This window comes from Furipterus horrens, unplaced genomic scaffold, assembly GCF_987537825.1.
Source record: "Furipterus horrens unplaced genomic scaffold, mFurHor1.1.pri manual_scaffold_2, whole genome shotgun sequence".
In the NCBI taxonomy this organism is placed as follows: domain Eukaryota; kingdom Metazoa; phylum Chordata; class Mammalia; order Chiroptera; family Furipteridae; genus Furipterus; species Furipterus horrens.
The window spans coordinates 8,933,204-8,956,616 of record NW_028327172.1 but is presented as its reverse complement, the minus strand read 5'-3'; the positions used below and the strand labels follow the sequence as shown (position 1 = coordinate 8,956,616).

The window sequence follows — 23,413 nt, the reverse complement described above, 5'->3', positions numbered from 1 at the left end:
AGACGTGAAAGGTCAAGATGGAGTTCTAGTTGAGAAAAGAGCTCAGAGAAGCCTAACAAAAATTTAGTCAAGATAGAAGTCTTGCCCGGGCTTCTATGACTCAGTGGATTGAGTGCCAACCGGCAAACCAAAGGGTGACCAGTGCGATTCCCAGTCAGAGCACATGCCTGGGTTGCGGGCCGGATCCCCAGTTGTGGGCATGGAAGAGGCAACCACACATCGATGTTTCTCTCCCTCTCTTTCTCCTTCCCTTCCCCAATCTCTAAAAATGAATAAATAAAATATTTTATAAAAAAAAAGAAAAAGAAAGGAGTCTCTGCCAAGTTAGAAAAATTATTTGGATTCAAATCCTTGATTTGACACTTATCAACTTTGCAGTTATGCAAATGTAACCAAGTCCTTAACTGCTCTAAGCTCCAGTTTCCCCTCTATAAATTGGAATAATCATAATCACTGTATAGACCCCACAGAGACATTATGAGTATCACAATCAAGATGAGACCTTACAGGTAAAGATCTTTGGTAACGCAGAAAGCTTTGTATATTGTACACACGAGGAAGTTACTCTACAGGACCTAAGATAAGCCAGCGTCAATGACCATTGTCTTCTCATCTCCCTGTGGTCAGAGTAAGGACATAGGAGTGTAAGTACACGAGGTATTTCCAGTAAGAAAGAATAACCATCAGACTAAAGAATGTCCAGGCTAGTTTTCATTTGGGTGCTTGAAAGACGTTTATAACCATATATGGTAAATGATGTTGCCGTCTCACGACACCACGCTCCTAATGCTAACGTGTCTTTCCCCAGCGTAGACCTGGAAGAAGGTGATTCCCATCATGGGCCAGAGCAACCACACCTACGTGAGGGAATTTGTCTTCCTGGAACTCACTCGCTTCCGGCAGCTCGAGCTGTTCTTGTTTGCGTTCTTCCTTGCCGTGTATGTAACAACCGTGCTGGGCAATGCCCTCGTTGTGGCGACCATCACCTGGGACTCCCGCCTCCACACGCCCATGTACTTTCTCCTGAGGAACAAATCAGTCCTTGACATTGTTTTTTCATCGGTCACCGTCCCCAAGTTCCTGGTAGATCTTTTGTCAGAGAGGAGAACCATCTCTTACCATGGCTGCATGGCACAGATCTTTTTCTTCCACTTTGCCGGTGGGGCAGATATCTTCTTCCTCTCGGTGATGGCCTATGACAGGTACCTTGCAATCGCCAAACCCTTGCATTATGTCACGATTATGAGGAGACAGATGTGGATGACTTTGGTGGTGGCTTCCTGGGTGGGTGGTGGTGTGCACTCAATTGTCCAGATAATTCTGATGCTTCCACTCCCCTTCTGTGGCCCCAACATCCTGGATGCCTTCTACTGTGACGTGCCCCAGGTAGTTAAACTGGCCTGCACTGACACCTCCACTCTGGAGCTTCTCATGATCTCTAACAATGGGCTGGTGACCCTACTGTGGTTCCTCCTGCTCCTGGGGTCCTATACTGTCATCCTGGTGATGCTCAGATCTCACTCTGGAGAGGGCCGGAAAAAGGCCCACTCCACCTGCACCTCCCACATCCTGGTGGTGACCCTCCACTTTATGCCTTCTGTTTACATCTACTGCCGGCCCTTCACTGCGCTGCCCATGGACACAGCTGTGTCCATCAATAACACGGTGATCACGCCCATGTTGAACTCCATGATCTACACCCTGAGAAACCAGGAGATGAAGTCAGCCATGAAGAGACTGAAGAGAAGACTTGGACGGTCTGAGGGTAGTAAACTGGGGTAAACGGTCAGCCTGAGACTGGAAATCTAATTGGCTTGGTTTTCTCAAACGGTTAGCGTAAGGGTAAGAGACAGTGAGCTCTTTCTCCAGCCATTTCTAAGCATACGCACAGCCCTTCAGCTCTGGTAGAAGGAACATGAAAACAAATGGAGAGATGAGATTGAACAAGATAACTACAGGCTTGTGGACTGGGAGAAGTGTGGGGCGGAAGACTGAAATCAATACCCTACGTGTATTTTGGTATAATCTGTGACTCTCCAGCCACATGTTTGACCTCACTTTCACTGCTTGTAAAATGAAAATAACTGGCCAAGGTTGTCATGAGAATGAAACATGATAAACGTTGAGAGGATGCACCGTTGTGGCATTAATCAGGCGTACAATCAATATTCCCAATTCCCTATCCCTGTATCCCTAAACATGCACCTATACAAAATATGGAGGTATTTATTTCATACATGCTTTCTTTAGTGCCAGCTATTTCCAGTTGATTATTAAAATGACTTCTTGATTTTATATTTCAAGTACAGAATTTTCAATATATTTCACCAATTTGAGAAAAGAGAAGAAATATTTTTGATTTATCTTAACCCAGGTATATACGTCGACAAATCTACACATGGACCAAGTATTTCCTAGTCTCAGGTCCATTCTACTTATTTTCCCACTGAAATTAATCTCAAAAGTACTTGTAATTATCACTATCACAGTGATCATTCATTTCCTGTTAACCTGAACTTTCTTTTTCCCTCTAGCCCTTCTTCCCATTTCACCTCCAAGACTTTTACAATTGAAGCAAAACTATAGACTCCGTCTTTGTATGCATAGACAATTCAAGGCAAGTCACAGTAGGACTAAAGAAGCTGCCTAAGAAATTTGCCTTTCCAAACACTCAAGACTCATGTTGCGTACCAGCAGAGGAAAGAAACACATCATAGGCAGGGCCATTTAGAAACAGCCATGGGGGTCTGTGCTGTAATCCACCTCTTGCCCAGGTGAAGAATTCCAGGAGAGTAGACATATAGACAGTGGATCTTCCTTCTTTCTCTGTATTCACCTTAAATTTACCTTTTAGCCTCAGTGGTCATTCAAAAATTAAGAGGAATAGGAAGTTCAGGAAATGGCAGCACGCAGAACAATTTTTGCAAGATGTTACGATGCATTAATATTTGGCCATAAAAGTCCTAACAGGTGACAGACACATCTGTGACCTCCTCTGAGTTTTCCAAGGCAGAGGCATGGGGCCAAGGTTCCTAATCATACACCAGTGCTTCTCAAATTTTTTTTAAAGCAACTGACTCTCAAGGAGTTCACTAGATATTTTTTCTAATTTTTCTAAAAATTTGTAGGTATGTAGCACTCCCACAAGAAAATAATGCCAAAGATACACCGTACATTTTTTCCGGTGCTGAGCCTCTGTGAAGAGCTTCATATCATTGGAATATCTAAGACATTTTTTACCACCGAACAACCAGTTTTTGCACCCTTGAGCAAGTTGCCCACATTAAGAATGGGTGATCATACAATATTAGATATTTTTTTAGATATAGTTCCTCGAAACTCAGAAAATCACAGAAGAGATTTATGTCTTCTGGTGCCTTGCAAGAATTTTTAAAGCATAGAAATGTGGGCAGCTTTGTGTGTGTGTGTGTGTGTGTGTGTGTTTGCATATGTGTGGAGTCACATGCAGTAATGACTTGGAAACTCCTTAACTCCCACTGGAATTCCAACAGAAGAACGGACATTGCATTTTTGCACTCCCATCCAATAAAATTCCTTTTGCTAATTCTCGTATTAGGCTTGGGCCTGGGACAGTAGAGTATGTGGCGGGGACACTGGGATAAGCGGAAAGTCATGATGACACGCCTCCTGAATCTGCCTTTTCCAAGGTGACTTACAGCACCGTTGAGGATTTCCGTTCTCCCCACCAGAGAGACAGAGCACATGTTAAGGAAGCTAAAACTCTAACCAGTCTATTTTCCAATCTGTTGGTGTTTGTGAAGAGGCCGTCTCAGCTAGCACCTTTGTCCGGGAAGGCGGGGTACAAGGAAAGAAAAGAGGAAAAGCATTACAGCTGAAAGCTCTGAGTTCTGAGCCATATAGACCTGGGTCCAGGCCCTACCTCTGCCATCCACCTGCTGCGTGCTACTGAGCGAGCTACTGTATTTCTTCACAGGTCACAGCTCACCTACACAAAGGGACGTATGATATCCATCTCGTGGAGCTGTTGTGAAAATTAAAATGAGATGATACATGTGAATGGCTGATGGTAAATGCTCAAAGGTTAATATCATCCTTATTGCTCTGTTACACTCTTCTCCTATACGGCCAATAGTCCTCATTAGTTTAGGGGGAAAAAAAACCTGATAGGATAGAAAACATGGGAATGTACATTGAATTCAAAGCATCTATTATCTTCAAATTTCTAGCTTTCTGTCATGACAACATGACAATAAGTTTCCTTGTCATTTATACCACTTCCAGAATCACTCTGAAGCTGATGAGACAGTGTAGGAGTTTCATGTCAAAGAAGACAATGGGTCCAAATAAACCCAAGCTTTGAGAGGAGAAACAAGAGATCAGACCAAGAAGTTGGATCCAGTGAGATAGAAAAGAGCCCCAGGAGAGTTAGCCAAAGAAAGTGAATGTGAACGTGACCATGAACGTGAGTGTGAGTGTGAATGTGACTGTGAAAGTGTGAGTGTGAATGTGAACGCAAATGTGAATGTGACCATGAACGTGAACATGACCATGAACGTGAGTGTCAGCGGGAATGTGACCGTGAACGTGAATATGAATGCTGAAGGCAAACGATCTGGGCTGGCCCCACAAGCGTTCATCACTAACTGGCACAGTTGTTCGCCACTCCCTCTCTCCGGACCAATCAAGTCTGATGTTTTACAGTATTCACTTAAGTCCCCTAGCATGCAAATTCCAAGAAGAGTTCCCACTTTTCATCGTTCATAGAGTCCTGCTACCTTTGATCAGGTAGCTCTGGTGTCAAGAGTCCCAGGCTTTTTGTTATGAAAAATGCACACCACAAACCACTGTACAGTCCATTTCATGCAAATGTGCCCTTTCCTTTTCTTCCTGGTTCTTGTGAGTCACTCAGATCAGATGTTTATCGCTATGTCAGAATTGGATGGCACCAAAGATCTATGGGACCTGAATCACTGTACATCATAAGCATAATCCCTAGGGGCAGGAACCCCTGCCTCATCAGCGTCCCTGAGACTTCCTCGCACCCCCTTTAAACACACAATATAACCTGATTCTACAGTTCGGGGGAAATGGAAAGCAATTTCACCTGATTACAGCGTGTATCATAAAGTCATAAGCTGGGCTGCATTCCTCCTATTGAAATCAGTTTCTGTTTTTGTTTAATTTTTATTTATTTTTAGAGAGGGGGAAAGAGAAGGAGAAAAAGAGGGAGAGAAACATCCATCAGTTGCCTCTCTGTACCCTGATCAGTGGGTGACCTGGCCTGCAACCCAGGTATGTGCCCTGACAAGGATTTGAACCAACAACCTTTCAGTTCGCAGGCTGGCGCTAAATCCACTGAGCCACACCAGCCAGGCTGAAATCAGTTTTTGTTATTTCTTCAGCTCTGCTGCTGACAGCCAAAGAAGAGTCAACATGTTCTGGGAACACACACTTGGCTTTCAAACTGCCCTTTCCTGCCTTGCCCCCTAGATCAAGTATTTTAACAATAAACATCTCTGGCTACCCAAGAACCCAATAACGTAGTTCTGAAGAAACTGAATGGGTGAATATCAAGGGCTCTTGGTGAGCTGTGGATCTCAACGATGGAGACTCTAATGATTGCATGGGGCAATCTACCTGTCCCATCAAACTGAAATTGTGCGTATAAATAAGTCTACACTGTCCAGTCTCTGAGGGCTGCTCTGACAGTAGCCACAGACCTTTGGGTTTTCCATTGCTGTCCTTCTGTTTCTCAGCAGCCTGTGGCCAAATTGATTTTGGTGAGGAGAAAACCTATTCCTTGCTGTGGTTTAGCATATTCCTTTCTTCCTGAGCCAAGGGGATAATGTACTGTGTCAGACACTTTGTCTAGAGCATCGGTTCTCAACCTGTGGGTTGCGACCCCTCTGGGGGTTGAACGACCCTTTCACAGAGGTCGCCTAAGACCATCGGAAAACACATATATAATTACATATTGTTTTGTGATTAATCGCTATGCTTTAATTATGTTCAATTTGTAACAATGAAAATACATCCTGCATGTCAGATATTTACATGACGATTCATAACGGTAGCAAAATTACAGTTATGAAGCAGCAACAAAAATAATTTTATGGCTGGGGGTCACCACAACATGAGGCACTGTATTAAAGGGTCGCAGCACTAGGAAGGTTGAGAACCACTGCTCTAGAGAAAAGGACATGTCCAAGGTATGCACTGGTGCCTCTACATGGCCTGTGAGATGGGGCACTGAGGAGATGAGGGAGACAGAGACAGGAGGAGGAGAAGGGCTTGGTGACATTTTAATGACCCCCACAGAGACACCATCGAGTTGGCCACTCAGCTTCCATATTCATACCCAACAATATTCCTCTGCTGATTCTTTCACTGGGCTTGTGGCTGGGAATCTGAGTTGGCCGAGGCTCTGCAAGGCAACGTGGAAGAGTCAGAATGATGTGATTCCCTGAAGTTGCCTTTTCCCAGCTGAAGAAAGACGATCACGAAATCACTAGCCTTGAGGTAAACATTCCATTAAACACAGAATTTCCCCAGAACCTACTTCTAAGCTATAGTTGGAGCATCCTAAGAGGATCCCTTTCCCACTTGGAGGCTGAAGTCAGCGTTGGTGACTTCAAACCTGAAAAGCTGTCGGTGTTGATTTTTCAGAAACGCCTCAAGTGTGTAGTGTTCATACTGAAACCAAAACTCTGAATGAAGTCAACGAACGTGGTAGTTTTCTACTGTTAGGAAGAAGGGAAGTGGGGCCTGCACAGTATAGAAAGAAGGTCAGTTGGCTCCAGGGGATGCCATCTATTCTCCTTGGCGGGATGTTGACCTTGGAGTGTTTAGAAGATATTGAGAAGGGGCTGATATCCCCAGCTCTCAGGAGGGAGACTACCCTGGAAAAACAACCTTGAAGACAGAAATTCCAGAATCAGTATGTGCAGTCTGGCCAACTTTGCTTCTTGGCTAGGGATGGAACTTGGGGCCTTTGAGTCAGGTGCTTTAATGGCTAACTTATCTGTGTCCTCAGTCAATCAAGTGCAGGGGCTTTTTAGTATCGGAAAAGAGAAAAAAGAAATGAGAGACCTCAATTCAGTGCAGAGAACGGAGCAGCGTTGGCTCAGAGGGAGGCTGGCGTGTGATGGTAACTCTCCGTTTGCAGACTCTGTCCAGGGTGTTTGATAAGCGTGCTTCCAAAGCATAGTCCCCTTGGGGGCGCTTTCAAAGAAATCCTTGCGCTCCTTAATTTCGACCTTGCAAAAAACAGATAAAATTGTATGTATTTCTTTATCCAGTTCCCCCCCTCCCTCTCTAAGTGCATGTGTTTCAATGCAATATGCATAACCCTATACTTTCAAAGTACCCTTCCCACTCTGTAGCCCTGGCCGGTGTGGCTCGGTAGAATGAACACTGGCCCGTGAACCACAAAGTTACTGGCTTGATTCCCAGTTGGGGTACATGCCTGGGTTGCAGGCCAGGTCCCTGGTTGGGGGTGTGGGAGAGTAACTGATGCTACTCTCTCACACGGATGTCTGTCTCCCTCTCTTTTTCCCTCCCTTCCCCTCTTTCTGAAAATAAATAAATAAAATCTTAAAAAAAAACAAACAAACAAAAAAAAAACAGGCATCCATGGGAACCCACCAGACCCTTATTTTCAAGAAGAGTTCATGTTTAAGATAATGCCCGCATGGCGCGCTCTGTAATTGATCCAGGGTCCCGGGGAAGGAAGCTCTAAAGACTGCGAAGTCTGCTTTTTCAAACTCTGCTTTTTTTTTTTTTTTTCCCCCACAGTCACCTCTGACACCCTCTGGTGCTAAGTCACTCTCAGCCGCACCTCTCACTCGTCATGTACCGGCTTCTTTCTCCCACATGCAAAGGCTTTTCCTGGGTTTTTTTCTCGACAGGATTTTCTGGGAAGGGCTGATCCACCCTGGGAAGAAGTTTAGTTGCGGTAGAGAGGGGTGTAAGTCTTTGAATAAGACAGTGCTTGGTTTGAGACCTGGCTCTACCAGCCGTGAAACGACCTTGAACAAGTTACTTCATCTTTCTGTGTCTCAGCCTCCTCATCTATAAAATCAGGACAATAATCGTGATTTAATATGGAGAGTATAAGTTTGGAACAGATAAGATGGAGCAGTTGGCATAGCACATAAGAATCACTCCATACATGTTTGTTAAAAGCAAGTTAACAAAATAAACAATGCAGAGCTCCATTATTCTGCCCACTCTTCTATAACGCTGAGACCTTGAACATGGCATGGATCCCCTCCCACCCCAGCCCAGGGCCTGATATCCAGATGACTGCGTTTGTAATTGAAGATTATACTGTATTTTCTTCCTGTAAAGGTTTATAGCACAAATACCTGCATTTACAACTGCATGCAAAAATTATTTATGCTTATAAGCAGGTGTATGTGATATAACACTTTGACTTTTTTGGACATATATATATCTTAGCTCAAATTTCTAAGCAAAAAAGAGAAACTATCCCCAGAGGAGAGAGAGCATTTTCCAGTTTCATACCAAAGTGTTGGGAGAGGGCTTTGACCCAGCTTCCATAGCGAGATGAGCCACTGCAGGGCCTGCACACGTGGGCCTGGCCCGTGTCAGGAAAGAAGCGCTCGGCTGCAGCTGGGGAGGCCAGGTAACCACCGGCAAACTCAGGTTCCTCGGGGGCTCTCAGTTTCCAAAACAGACTTACAGTCTCACCTCCTCCTTAGAAGCACCCTGGGTGTGAGATAGGTCTTATGACCACCATGTTGTAGACAAATTAAAATGGTACAGGCCAAGAATGGACTCGAAGCCATGCCCTGTAACCTATTTTTTAATTTCCACAATATTTTTTATCAGCAAATAAATGTATCTGTGTACACAAACGGGCTGGTTCTGTAAGGGGGGATTCTGCCATTCTGGACTTCTTTGAGAAATTCTAAGACGGTTCAGGTTGTTTCAATATAATTTTTAAAATGCTAGTGTCAGCAGCACCGTGGAATTATATTTAAGCATCCATAAAATTCCAGTCCCAGTACAACACAGGGGTGGGGGGTGGGGGATAACACAGGGAGGAGAGAGCAGCTCTGCAGAGTTTTGTGGAGTTATTGTTGCTTGAGGTCTTTCAGGTCTGAAAAGGAAGACAGTCCTGAGTTGCAAGAGATACATATTCACAGTTGCAAGCCCTTTTTAGTAAATGCTCTAGAAAGGGCAGTCAGGGCCTATCTCATTGTTCGTGGTAAAAACCGTAAAGAAACCAGGCAGCCTGGTGCTTTCCCAGGCAGGCATTTTAATGGGAGGCTGGGGTCATCCTGAGGACATGACTTCTTTGGCCAGAGCCCATGGTACAGAGGTTTGGTGTTCCTTGGTGCCGAAGTGTGCACCGAGTTGTTTTTATATGCTGAGAGTTAACGCCATTCTCGGGAGCACAAGGACGCTTTTAGGGGTGATAGAGATGTTCCTTATCTTAACTGTGGCGATGGCCTCACGGGTGTATTATATGCCTGATTTCCTCAAATAGTACCCTTTACTTGCCTGCAGTGTATTGTATGCAAGTTACACCTCCACAAGGCTCGTTTGAAAATGGAGCTGGAGTCTTCTCAAGGTCGCTCTTTCAGGCTGCTAGAAACGATGTTTGTCTTACTGTTTATTCAAATGTTTGCAGGCCAAGGTCGATGGGCGTTGCTGCGAAAACCTTTGTCAGAGGAAGACATCGTGTAAAACACGTGGGGCTGTTTGAATTCTTTACCACAAGCATATAATTTTTAGAAAAACTATTATTAATTTAGGTATCAGTGGCCTTGGAGTTAATCAACAAAGGAGGGAGGTAGCCTTCGGGATATCAAAGTTAAGTGGTAGCACCACGCAAGGTTCAGAAGGGGACAGGAGGAGGCCCCACTAGTTTCACCTGCAGGGAAGGAGCCGAGCAGCCGCGAAGACGCAGGCGCGGCGCCGGGTTGTGATTCGAGTTGGGCTGCACCTCCCAAGAGTTGCCACACGGGGGCAGCCTTGGTAGCTAATCGAAGGAAGCGCGCGGGCAAATGGGGAGACAAAGCACTAAGCCGCGGACAAACCTCAGCGCCTTGGCTTTCCGGAGCAAAACGAAAGATCGAGCTGGCAAAAGGAACGTTTAACCCTAAAAGATCGAGGAATATAAAAACAAGAGGACCTCACGCTTTGGCTCCACTGGGGATCGAACCCAGGACCTTCTGCGTGTAAAGCAGATGTGCTAACCGCTACACTATGGAACCGCACGTGAAAGCTCAGTCGCCAAGGTCGACTAACTCCACACAAAGACCTTTTGCTTCCCGATGTGGAATGTTGAGATTTGACACCAGGCGATCTTTCAGGGAGATAAACTTTCAAAAGGATTTCAGACTCTCAAGCGCGAATCCGATCCACGCATTTCCTCGGCGACACATACGATGCGATTTCATAAAGAAAGATAGCGTGACCCAACCAGCGGTGAGTGACCCCCGTGTAGACACCACTCATGCTTTGATGTAAGCAGCGCAAGAAATCACGTTGGTACTTGGCTCTGTGGCGCAATGGATAGCGCATTGGACTTCTAGATAGGTGAAGGTATTCAAAGGTTGTGGGTTCGAGTCCCACCAGAGTCGCTTCTGTTTTGATATGGGGGTTAAGGAATATAAAGAAAAAGAAAAAAGAAAACCATACTTATTTTAAATCTCTAATCCGCTTCTCCCACCACGAAGAGGAAAGAAATTCATTCCAGTTCCTTTTTAGGTATTCACTGATGAAGGTGTGAGAAATTCCACTACTTGAATCTGTCTTCTCCATCAGTTTCAGGGGGCTCCAGCATTTCTGGGGCCGGGACATGAAGAAACTAGCTGGATGTGATAAAAGTTACTAAGATCCCCAACCCTCCCTTACAGTATTGTTCTTTCACATTAGGAATAAAATTTTTACATTGTTCTGCAACATTTCAGTAGCTCAGACCTGTTCAGTTTATCAGGCAATAAGAACCCTGAGGTTAGGTACCAGAATGGCCAAGTGGTTAATGTCTTGGACTTAAGGTCCGATGGATTTATACCCTTATAGGTTCAAACCCTACCTCTGGCAGGAGATATCCTGCTTGAGAGAAATAATCTCTTCCACCTGGGAAAATTAAACACGACACAGCAATGTCCTACAATCCCAGTCTTATGGCAGAACAAAGTGGGGTTTATGAAGCGGGGTTATTTCAGAAACATTCTTCACAGGAATGTTTCTCCGCTTCTACCGAACAAAAGTCCAAGCACCAATTCTCCACTAAAAGCATTCAACTATCCATTCATTCAACAACGTTTGCTGATATACTGAGAGTTTGGGGATATACAGGGAGACCCGCAGACCCACGAGACAGGTGTTTAAGGTCGGTTGTGATGGAACCCCCAGTACCTAACTCCAGCTGGAGCTGGAGAAAATCAAGCAGGGATTTTGGGGGCAAGTCCTGACCCCTGTCTTTACAGATACGACAGAACTTCTCAAACCAAAGGAACTTAGAAAGTGGGAAGAAAGTGGCGTTGCGAGATGGGAGGACGGTAACAGGAAAAAAATTTTTTTAAAGGACTGGGGTGTGTTAAATGAATTACAAACAGCTCTAGTTAATTGTCTCTCTGCTAAGCAGGCCTGTGCTGCTAATTAACAATGTGTATTGTGTTTGGTGTCCGTCAATCTAGTCTGTCCTGGGAGAACGGGAAACGGGTCTTCATGCGCTCTCCTGCATTCAAAGCTGTAGCCAGCAGACATCGCGACCTCGGGACTGTTGTAGGAAACTGAGGGTAGGCCAAAGGCTCATTAACGCCCTAGTGGCACAGGAGGCTCTTCTCGCGCTGCCCGGAGGGGTGTAGGCGAGGGGGAGGGGCTCGTGTGCTCCGTTGAGCCCAGACTTGTCATCTGATTCTTAGGGACCCACATCTTTATTTCTGAACACTGTACTGAATTCACCTGTCATTTTTCAATACCAGCAATTCTCCTTCAAAATCTTGAGGCCTGGAGAGATTTTTTTGGAGGGATTCCCTGCTGGGAAGGAAACAAGATCTTTTAACATTTCTCTGCTGGGATCTGTAGAAAACAGGGATCAGGGAAGCTTGATCTGAAGGGCTGCATGTATGATCCCAGAGGGTGGGATAATTTACAGACTATATCTTTTTCTTCTTCTTCATATAACTTACTACCAAAAAAGACATACTTGTTTTTTTAAATCCAATAATACAGCTGTACCTAAAGTGGCGAGAGCCCCTTCTCACACACTTCATTTGCATTCCTGAAAATGTTTATCAGCCCGTTTTCTATTCTTAAACATCTCTTACATATATGCAAGCACCAAAAATACAAATACATATAATTTAAGGATTCAAATACATACCCGTTTTTTTTTTCATAAATATTATACACGTTGTTTAGCACTTTGTGTTGTTTTTGCTTAACATGGACATCTGTCCATATGGATCATTTTTAAAATATTGCTCATAGTTCCCGATACATTTCTCCACAAAAGAACACAGACTTCAGGGTTCCCCCACATAGTGGTGTCCCTGGAAATCAAAGGAGGGCTGAAATGGTTGTGAGGCTCCGCCCCATAGAATTCCCTTCGTCCTCACGCAATGCCTCAAGGAATGGCATGGCAGTGAAGGAACAGGACAAAAGGGGGAAAAACTGACTCATTAATTATGTGCGGGACACAGCTGCCCAGGGTAACAGGCCTTCCTAAAAATAGAATTCCAGCCTGTAGCTTGTCTGATCAAAACCTTTCAAGTGAAAGCTTCAGAACACTGTTCAGCGTCCCCAGCGCACGGGCTTTCCCGGTTGCTCAGAATTGTTTCCAAGCCCTCAGGGGAGCAGTCACCATGCACACAGCTCAGTTAGGCATCGCCAACCCCTGCAGACTTGACGGCTCCTTAATTCTGGCGACGGCAGGGGTCCTCCGGAATCCGCAAGGGCGGGTTTTCCACCCTCAACGCGTAGGACTGGGTGCTTCTGTTCTGCGTGTCTCCCCACTCCCACCCCCACTGAGGACCGGAACCGGGTCTTTGCAGCCCTGAAAGCTTGCTCACTCGAGTCCTGGAACGCAGCATGCAGTCAATGAATGTCTGTCCCATAGATGATTTGAAGCCTAATCGATTATACATAATGCTCCACCCACAAGACGCCCTAGGGCTCTGCAAAGATGGGGATTAAACCAGGATGGGGATTAGAAATCCTGCTGCACCCCGGAGGCCTGCCCCAAAATTCTAAATCTGGAGAATTCCTCTTATAGGGGATTCAGTTCCCTTTAGGGCGCGGGGCCGGGGCAGTCAGGCAGGCAGTTATTTTCTTTATAGTCTACCTGAGATAGGAAAAAAGAAGAAATAAAGACTATTCTACCAAACGCCTGCTCGACTTCACTTTTGCACTTTCGTTTCTCAGGGAATCAGCCAAAAGACTCCGAATTTCAATCCAAGAAGAGCAGAATGAGACCGCTTCATCTATTTTATGCAGATTTGTTCAGGTTATGGGCCTTTATCTGAGCCCAGGTAGCTCAGTTGGTAAAGCATCAGACTTTTAATCTGAGAGTCCAAGGTTCAAGTCCCTGTTCAGGCTGAATATTTTTAAACTACTCCCCACCCCCTCCCCAATTAGGGTATGTGTCAAGGCCACTCTTACTGAGCAGGTATGAATTTATGCCAGACGTAATTGGGTCTCGCCCTCTGGAAACCGCAAGCCAGATTTGGCTGTAAGAAAAAAAGTAAGGCTAATGCTGGATAATGATCTCTTCCAGCCTCAGTCCTTTCTCTTCCAACCTTCATGTGCTACTCTGTCTCTGGATACTTTTTTCCTTAAAACTAGCAAAAAAAAAAAAAAAAAAGCTAGCATGTATTACTTTTCTATTCATCAATAAACACATACCCAAGGCAATGGCACACCTATCATCAGAGTCATGACAGCAATGCTCCTGGGTGTAATTGTACAGTTTTGGGCACTGAATAGTTCAGGCACTTTTTATTAAAACCGCGCTGAGAACTTCCGGCCAAGATGGAGGCCTAGACAGACAGGCTACATCTCCCTCCACAACTAAGAAGGAACACAACTACCTCAAAACTAGAGCCAACCAGATGTTCCAGAAAATCAAACTGCATGGAAATCCAACAAACAAAGATATAAAGAAGAAATACTCACCTAGACAGGTAGGAGGGGCGGAGCCAGGGCGGAGAGGACACGGTGTCCTGGCGGCAGCAGTGGCAAGAGCGGCAAGCTGGCAGAAAGTGCAGTCACACGTTTTTAAAAGTCAGGAGGGACACCTGAGGAGCACTCCCAGCACCAGACAAGGCTGCACAGCTCACAGTTCCAGCGCCAGGGAAAATAAAGCCTCACTGCTTGACTGTGCAAATCAGTGGGGGTTGGAGCAGAGGAAGAAACTGCTGGTCTCTCAGCACAGTCCGCTTGTTTAAAGGGCCCCAACAGTCCTAGAATGTCTGCAGACCCACCCACTCTGGGAACGACAGGGCAATAGCTAGAGAGGTGCCAGTCCCATACAGAAGTGGGAAAAGTGCCTTGAAAAACGGCAAGTGCTGAGCAAATGGCATTGTTCCCTCTCAGACCCCTCGCCCACATACAGCGCCACCACGTGGTGAAATAGGTCGCCCTGTACTGACGAATACTTAAGGCTCCGCACCTTACAATGTAACAGGAGTGACAGCTCTACCTAAGACATGGAGGCAAATAAACACAGGATCCTGTCAAGATGAGGAGACAGAGAAGTATGGCCCAAAAGAGGGAAAGGATCAAGGTTCCAGTGGGAGAACTAAGTGACAAGGAGATAGCCAACCTAACAGATGAGGAGATAGATAACCTAACAGATGCAGAATTCTAAACACTGGTGATAAAGATGCTCACAGGCTTGACAGATATGCTTAAGTATGGCAAACGCATAAGGGAAGAAGTGAAGGCTATGCTAAGTGAAACGAAGGAAAATCCACACAAAACCAATGGTGAAGTGAAGGAAACTGGGGTTCAAATCAATGATTTGGAACATAAGGAAGGAAAAAAGCACTGAACCAGTGCAGAATGAGGAAGCAAGAATTGAAAATAATGAGGAAAACTTCCAAAATTTTGTGAAGGAGATGGACATACAGGTCTGGGAAGCATGGAGGGTCCCAGGAGAGCTGTACCCAGAGAGGACCACACCAGGACGGATCGTGACTGAGATGACAAAGGTGAAAGATAAAGACAGTCCTGGGGGCAGCAAGAGAGAGGCAGAGAGTTGCCTACAGGGGGGTGCCTATAGGACTATCAGCTGATTTCTCAGAGGACACTTTGCAGGCAGGAAGGGACTGGCAAGCAGTATTCAATGTGATGAAAGGCAACCTGCAACCAGGATTACTCTATCCAGCAAAGCTATCATTTGGAATGGAAGGGCAGATGAAGTGCTTCCCAGACAAGGTGAAGCTAAAGGAGTTCATCATCACCAAGCCATTATTATATGAAATGGCAAAGAGACTTATGTAAGAAAAAGAAGATCAAAACTATGAACACTAAAATGACAACAAACTCACAACTATCAACAACTGAATCTAAAAAATAAAAACAAGATCCAACTAAGCAAACCAGAATAGGAACAGAATCATAGGTATGGGTATCATTTGGAGGGTTATCAGCTGGGAGGGGAGAGGGGGAGAAATGGGGATATTGTACAGGGATTAAGAAGCATAATCGATTGGTACAAAATAGACAGGGAAAGTTAAGTATAATATAGGAAAGGGTGAAGCCAAAGAACTTATATGCATGACCCATGGACATGAACTAAGGGCGGTCGGATTGCTGGAGGGAAAGAGGGTACTGGGCAGAGGGGAGCAAAGGGAAAAAAAAAAATGGGACCACTGTAACAACATAATCAATAAAATATACTTTAAAAACACACACACACACACACACACACAGAAAACTGAGCTTCCAAAAAACATTCCAGACTAAGACATGTGCTTATAAATCAACTTCTTGAGCTGGAAACCATCCTTCAGCAGGTTTCTAATGTTTTCTGTGTAGACAAACGTTTTAAAAGACTGTCTTCATGTCTGCCCTGGACGAGGAAACCTTCCAAGCCCAAAGAGCTGGCTGCCTTGGTGACCAACCCCAAAACCTTTCCCTTGTAACCCAGCCGTTCTAGCCACCACGCTAAGAATCCTTGCTACAGGTTACTACTACCTAATATCCAATAGTCTAGGGGGTACTGGTGTGGATCATTACATGATTTATGATTTCTTTAAGAGGTTCAAGCTCTGTTTGCTCATATTGCTAGAACTATGTAGTTTCATTGTCATGTGCCCGCTGAGATACTATAAAGAAAGCAATGGACTCCAGTCCTGTCCCAAGACAGGTCTGTAAAAGACCTGCCGAAACCCGGGATCGAACCAGGGACCTTTAGATCTTCAGTCTAACGCTCTCCCAACTGAGCTATTTCGGCGAGCTTGAAAATGCCTTCTATGTTATTCGGGGAATTTTAAATTTAAAGAAACTCTCCATCTTCATCCTTTCAGTTCTTGATTTCACCTTGCAAATAGTACTGTTTTTTCAGCTCAGAGGTTTTGAACGCCATAAATGAGAAAACCAGTTCCTATCCGGTGGGGAGAATATCGCGTTCTGCCTAGTCCCTGGTTATCTTTTATGGTCTTCCTAATCCTTTTCCTACCTCCCCTCAGGGTTCTAATAAAAGCAAAGACAGCCCCTTACTAAATGCCTGCTGTGTGCCCAGCACATGATCCATGTGGACAGCATTCAATCTCCACCGCCCCCACCCCCCGCGGTGAGGTTGTTATATAAGTTTTAAATAAAATAACTAATTTGCTCCCAGTCCTGCAGAGTTGAACCAGCGCTATCCAGCTCCAAAGCCTGAACTCAAATCCTGGTTGAGACAGACTTGATTTTGTTGTTCTTACTTTTCACTCAAGGGTGAAAACTATAGCTAGAGTGGGAGTGAACTTGAGAGGAAGGAGGAGAGCACTGGGAGGTCTCGGTGCTCTCCACCCGTTCTCTCCTTCCCAGGGCCTGCTCTGTTCTCCTTCGGTCATAAAAAGGAGCAAAGAAAGTCACTTCTCAAGTCTTGGGGAACCCATGCCTGCACTTATTTGGGGCGCACACCCCAATTTCCTCAAAACCTTTCAGGAGCTCAGTGTTTCCTTATTAATTAGTACTTAGTGCGAGCTAACTTTTTTGTTTTCCGAACACTGGACTTGCCTCACTCCAGTCCCTCGGACGCACTCTTTCCCAAAACGCTCCCTCTCCCTCCCACCAGGAGACGCCACCATCTCAGCCTCAACTCCTCCCGGTACTCGGGGTCACACTTTGGAGTTAGGGGAGAGATTTGACTTCGTTTGGGGGCAATGGACTGTTTTGTTTGGTGTCTTCAGATTCTGGCTGGTCATCTCTTCCTTTTCAGAGTACAGACAATTCTCTAGAAGGGTAGGAAGCTGGGGTCGCAGGCACCTAGCGAGAGGACACCCAAGAGAGCGTTCGTGGGACAGGAGCGCAAAGGTGGGCAGAGAGTGGGGGGTCAGGGGGGCGCGGCGGTGCGCCCCACGAACGTCCTGAAGGGGTCTGCTTCCCCATTCTTGAATGACAGCAGTAGTTGGAACCCCGAAGGCCGGCCGTTTGGTTGCAGAGCAAATCAGCCGATTGAGTTCCCGGAGTCACGCGGCTGCGGCGCGTCAGTCCTGGCGGCGGCCGGCCGGGGCCCTTCCCAGCAGAGCAGTAGGACCGGCAGGATTTCACTCTCTAAAGGAAAACGGCCCACACGGCTCGCTAAAGCTGGGTCTCGTCTCGTTTCTTTAATTATACTGAAAAAAGGAAAAGCTTCATCGGACTGGGGACTTGAACCCTGAGCTCTCAGGTCAAAAGCTTGATATTTTACCGGTTGATGCACACAGCACGGCGAGCGAGAGCTGACTGGTGGGCGAGGACCGTGGCACGGTTTGAAGTACGAGCTAAAGACTTCTCGGTCTTCTCCGTACGTCGTTCAATATGATACTGATCCAGGGAGTCTGGAGCGAGGGTGATGAGGTCGTTCTTTCGCGGCTGCAAATTTCTTAAATAAAATCAAGAACACTCCGTTTTATTTAGCGATCCCTTGGCGAAAGTGAGCCCTGAGTTCTGCCCACACCTGCAGAGGGAGAAGGAGCCGCTTATTCGCTGTCCCCACCCCTACGTGTTTCTTTGCCACAATGCCAAAGCGCCCAAGGTCGGCGACCACGCTGCCCCTTTTTCCGAAAAGCACTCCTTCGCAGTCCCTAGTCCGCATTCCAGACGCCCAGCTCAAAAAGAAGCGCGAAGCGCCGTAGCTGGAGGAGACCATCTGGGTCCGCCCCGAAGCGGGGGCCGCCGCCACTGGCCCGGGTTCCCAGCGCGCGCCTCCGCCACGCCACGCCCCCCCCCCCACGCCCTGCGGCTTTGGTCCGGCCCCGGCGCGCGCGCGCTCAAACCACCCTTCGCCGGCTGAACCCACGCTCCTCACTCCTCAGTCCAAAACGCTGTTTTAAAATTCTGGGCCTTTGCACGTGCTGTTCCCTCCAACTGGAACGCCACCTGCTTTGCACTCCCTACCCGTCGTCCGCCCCAGGCACCTCTGAGAACCCGGCCTAACGGCCCTCCTCGCGGGGCAGCTCCTGGGACCCCACCACCCCTGGCCTCCTGCCCCCCGCGCGGCAGGTCGAGCAGGCCAGCGCGCCGGCAGCAAACCTTGCAGAGCCGGTGCAGGCAATGCTTTGATAGCGGAGGATGCAAGTGCTCACCGAGGCCGGACTAGACGGCGTGCAGAGTAGAACCTGGCGGGGGGAAAAGGTATTAGTACGGTACCTTGAAGGGTGAGTCGGAGTAGGGATGGTGAACAACGCGGTGCACAGGTGAAGTGGTGTGGCTTCGTGCACCTGAGACCTGCATGGTTCTGTTTACCAGTATCATCCCAATAAATTCAATAAAAAGGGAAAAAAGTGGGGGGAAAGAGCTTCCTGTCCCCACCCCCCACCAAAAGTTGTCCTGGGTCCGTGTTATTGTTAATCCAGCTGGACCCAGCGGAAACCAGGGGCTTCTTCGGCGGAGGGAGGGCTGGGGCCATCGCCAGCCCCGCTGAGCCCCACCCACCCCGGGGGAGCGGGCGGTGGAGGGCGTTCAGCCCCTGCCCCCCACGTGGACGCGGAAATGCGAAAAAAGAGGGAGGGCTGGGAAGATCTGTAAGAAAGTGAGCGGCGCGCGGTGCGTGGGGAGGACGTAGTGTTACCGAGACCTGACATCAGGGAAGGGACACTGACTTTACACTGAGCAGTTTTTGAAAAGCAACAACAAAAATCCTTCTTCGGTTTCCAGTCTTCTCCCACCCGGAGGTAAAAAGAAAAAGAAAAAGAAAAAGCACTTCGGTACTCCCGTGTCAACGCCAAGCAGTTACCAACTACATGTGAGTGAAAATGTCTGAGATTTTGTCATTAAGAGGAATGTGCTGCCATTTGAAAGAACAACCGTTGGTAGCGGCACCTAAAACCATTGCCGAAACCCGGGATCGAACCAGGGACCTTTAGATCTTCAGTCTAACGCTCTCCCAACTGAGCTATTTCGGCAACTGCTGGGAAGGGCTCTTCCACATATGTATAAAAAACATTAGTGTCATTATGAAAAAAAACGGCTCGGCACAGAGGTCTAGCCGGAAGTAGGTATTCAATAAACATCACAGAGATTTTGAGACCGGCCTCCGTTATAAACTAGAAGTGATAACTGATTTTACTTTTCTCGTTTGTTTCATTAACTACCCTGCCATCTGCTTTTCTTATATAAAAATAAAACATGGACTCCATGCACAAGTATTGAGTTTTATGGATATAACACAATCCATGTAATCAAATTTCTAAAGATGGACATTTTGACTCCCCTCCTCCCTAGTGTTCATTATTAAAAACAACATTGTAATGACTATCCTTTCGTATTTATTTGTTATTCTTGTGAGAAAGTAGATTTTTTCCCAAGGTCAAAAGATAGGAACGTTTTGAATTTTTCAGCTATTCAGAGTGTCAAATTGCACTCAACAAATGTAGGGAAGAGGATACTAAAGCCATGTTTAAAGGCTTCAAATGTGGACTTTACAATGTTACTTCCACCTGAGGTATACCTTAGTTATTGTAACTGTATGTTAAAAGCATTAATTTGCTAAACCTAAATATTTTAGAATATACCTCAATTTTTGTAATTCCACCTTGGCATTTAAAAATTTTCAAATATATAGCCCCTGGCCGGGTAGCTCAGGTGGTTAGAGAGTCATCCCACTATGCCAAAGTTGGGGGTTGGATCTCCTGGTTAGGGTACTTACAAGAAGCAACCAATGTTTGCATAAGTAAGTGGAACAACGAATCAATCTCTCCCTGTAAAAATCAATAAATCGATCAATCAATAAAGTGGAATTGGCTCAGACCTCTCAAACCTCTGAGAAGTAAGCTCTGGTTTAATAATACCCCCTAATATGTTAGTTGTATTTCACCTCCCATTTTATAATTTTGCATCCTTTGTGTTCATATAACCAGGGTGGGGCGAAAGTAGGTTTACAGTTGTTCTCATGGCAAATAATACAATAATTACTATATAATAATCGTCGGCAGCCGTCCGTCTCGAGAGACGATGGTGTAGCTTCTTAAGAGTCTATCTGCACCGCCGAGAATGGCTGTGCAGTCCGACTTGGGAGTGACACAGTATCTGTCTCCTCCCGTGTTGAATCGACATCTTGCGATGACGCTGGAGTGTCCTCTCCAGTGAAGCTGAAGCTACAGAGCTTGGGCAGGGTGATATGGAGGGTCTGCTGTTGCCCATGCAGCAGACCCACTATATACAAGAATAAACTGTGTTTCATGTACTCACAACTGTTAACCTCCTTTTGCCCTGCCCTGTATATATAATTGTGCTAGTCCTAGCTCTAATTGAATCAGAATCTCTGCTGATGGGGCTCAGGATTCTATCATTTTTAAGGCTGCCCAGGTGATTTTAAATGTGTGGCCTCTCTCAGCATCCCATTCCTCAGTTCTCACACAGAAATGCAGCTGTTACACACAGACTCATGTTTTAAATTGCTTATTCAACTTCTCCACAGGCACCTCCGACTCAGGATGTCCGAGAATGAACCCATCATTTCCCTCAAAACTTGTTTACCTTACTACCACTTTCCATCCAAGTTTCCCAAGCCAGAGACATTCAAAATTCTTCCTCCCTCCTGCCTTCTGTTCTTCACCCATAATTGCCCCCAAGTGCCTGTCATTTTTTTACAGAAACAGGGGAGTCGAAAAACAAACCCCTGAGTTTGCGGCTGGGGGATGGGGAGAAGGAAGCAGCTTTCAGGATGCCCTTGCATGCCTGGAGCTAGTGGCTGGAAGCATTGTTGCACAAAGATCCTCTTTACTTCCAAGGCTCAGAAAGATGGGAGGGGTCTTGGACTGTGGGATGGTATGGAAGCAGACAGAGCCTACATAAGGTTTTGTGAATGGTCAGAACTTTTTGGAAGACCCACTGCGTCAGAGGACGCAGTCAGGGACAGAGAAGCAGCTGCGGACATTTTTAGCTATCTCTCTCTCTCTCTCTCTGACCCTGGCTCTCTGGGGCTGGCTCTCTCTCTCTCTGGCTCTGGCTCTTGTGGGCTCCCTCCATGTGGCTTGGAGAAGGGGCCTCCAGGCTGCTTAAAGAAGAAGCTCTCGCCAGGCAGTTTTGAGAAGGAGAGGAGATCCATGCGGTTTACAGGAAGAAGGCAGTTTGCAAGGAGGCTGAGAATCCAGGCGGTTCTGCATTGAGAGCTGGAGGGCACCACAGCACAGAAAGAACCTCCCCAATCAGAACTGAGTGATTGGCAGCTGCTGGTAAAGCTGAACTGTGCCTAGTAAGTAGGGAAACGGTGTTTCTGATCTTCCTAAGACTGGCCAGGTCTAGGAGGAGGAGGCAGGACTATGTGCAAATAAACAATTCTTTTTCTTTTCACCAAACTCTGGTATTCAGAGTTATAATTCTGGCGGCGAGCAATCGGGCCCCTAACTAAACAGCCCATGGGTTCTGTTTCAATCGGAGCAGCCCAGGGGTTCTGTTACAATTTCAGTTCGATATTTCTGGAATCCCTCCACTACTTTCCATTCTCGAATCCTTTCCAACCTCTTAACTGAGTTTTCTACCTACAAATCAGTTTTCACACCGGAACCCATTATCCTACTTAAAAATCCTTCACCGGCTCCCTGGCTGAAAACAAAAACCAAGGCTTCTTTACATGGTACAGAAAGACTTTTCTAACTTAGGCTTTGCTGCTAAACTCAAATCATTCATGCAGCCATCCACGCTCAGGATGCTTTCCTTGACTTTGCCCTTCATCTCTGTCCATGCAGCATTTTTGACATTACCCTTCCACTAACCCCCATTAGAACTGCAACTCTTAAGCTTCGATACTGCCTCCTAAGTTCTAGAAACCTTCTCTGACATGTCTCTATGCCCTCCCTTCCCATCTCTGTAGGCTAGTTGCCCCTCTACAGTGCTTTCATACCAGTTATCAAACTGGATTGTAATTTGCATTTGCATCCCTAACGTATGTTACGTAACAGGCTGGAGTAAATGTTCAATGAATGAATGAGGGAAGACAGTCCTAGCTATCTCTCAGGGCCAGCTGGCTCTTTACCAACTTCTACAATCACCTGATCAAAGTCAGAGGATATATAGAAGGTTCTCAGCTCTTTAGTTCTTGCCTTTAAAGATTCCTTCTCTGGCCACCCTACCTCCTTTCCCTGAGGGATGACTAGGAACTAAAAGAGGGCCACTGTCCTTACTGCTGTGGCTCAGTGGATTAAGCCCTGGGCTGCGAACCAAAGGGTCACTGATTTGATTCCCAGTCAGGGTACATGCTTGGGTTGCAGGCCAGGTCTCCAGCTGGAGGTGGACAAGAAACAACCACACACTGATATTTCTCTCCCTCTCTTTTTCCCTCCCTTCCCCTCTCTATAAAAATAAATAAATAAAATCTTAAAAATAAAAGAGGGGCACTCTACTTGAAAAGAGGAAAGTCTGAAGAAAATACAACCAGATTACTTTATGAGTTTTGGAGGAGAAAGCCATGAAGGGTTGGAATGCTTCCTGCAGGCCAAGGCAGACTACTGGGCAAAAGCTTCATAAACTTTTAGAAGCAAGCTCTGGATTTTCATAACAATCTTTGAGTTCCACAAGGTATACACCTTATAGTTGTTGGGGTCCCCCTGGGAAAGTATCGAGACTTGGAGCCCCGCGCAGGCCAGGTAAAGGAAACGAAGCCTGTAAGACCTAACTGGAAAACTGGGAAAGCTGGGTGCATACGTGCCTCAATGCTATAGCCAGTGGGCCCCAGTGGGAATGGGGCCATGAGAAAATGCTTTGTCCTTTGAAACTTGCCCTGTTCTTTCACCTCACATGATTGCTTATTGTACCAGCA

At 46.2% G+C, this 23,413-nt stretch overlaps 1 protein-coding gene, 1 long non-coding RNA gene and 5 other non-coding genes across 7 annotated transcripts; 4 read left to right on the top strand and 3 right to left on the bottom strand.

Annotated features, from left to right (window-relative positions):
- Nucleotides 1-837: 837 nt before the first annotated feature.
- LOC150017726 (olfactory receptor 4D6-like) lies at nucleotides 838-1,782 on the top strand. Its single transcript, XM_090267490.1, has one exon. It carries the CDS (start codon nucleotides 838-840, stop codon nucleotides 1,780-1,782), a length of 945 nt encoding a protein of 314 aa, XP_090123616.1.
- Nucleotides 1,783-10,153: 8,371 nt separating this feature from the next.
- Nucleotides 10,154-10,226, bottom strand: TRNAV-UAC (transfer RNA valine (anticodon UAC)). Its single transcript has one exon. It is a non-coding gene; the product is annotated as a tRNA-Val (tRNA).
- Nucleotides 10,227-10,509: 283 nt separating this feature from the next.
- On the top strand, nucleotides 10,510-10,595 carry TRNAR-UCU (transfer RNA arginine (anticodon UCU)). The gene is given in 2 exon segments: nucleotides 10,510-10,546; nucleotides 10,560-10,595. It is a non-coding gene; the product is annotated as a tRNA-Arg (tRNA).
- Nucleotides 10,596-13,487: 2,892 nt separating this feature from the next.
- TRNAK-UUU (transfer RNA lysine (anticodon UUU)) lies at nucleotides 13,488-13,560 on the top strand. The gene has a single exon. It is a non-coding gene; the product is annotated as a tRNA-Lys (tRNA).
- Nucleotides 13,561-16,347: 2,787 nt separating this feature from the next.
- TRNAF-GAA (transfer RNA phenylalanine (anticodon GAA)) lies at nucleotides 16,348-16,420 on the bottom strand. The gene has a single exon. It is a non-coding gene; the product is annotated as a tRNA-Phe (tRNA).
- Nucleotides 16,421-18,476: 2,056 nt separating this feature from the next.
- Nucleotides 18,477-21,431, top strand: LOC150017720 (uncharacterized). Its single transcript, XR_016509171.1, has 3 exons — nucleotides 18,477-18,812; nucleotides 19,312-19,399; nucleotides 21,074-21,431. It is a non-coding gene; the product is annotated as an uncharacterized LOC150017720 (long non-coding RNA).
- On the bottom strand, nucleotides 19,487-19,559 carry TRNAF-GAA (transfer RNA phenylalanine (anticodon GAA)). The gene has a single exon. It is a non-coding gene; the product is annotated as a tRNA-Phe (tRNA).
- Nucleotides 21,432-23,413: the final 1,982 nt, after the last annotated feature.

What these genes read in the sequence shown, in the direction of transcription:
- LOC150017726 (XM_090267490.1), top strand. Translation starts at nt 838, where the DNA reads ATGGGCCAGAGCAACCACACCTACGTGAGGGAATTTGTCTTCCTGGAA.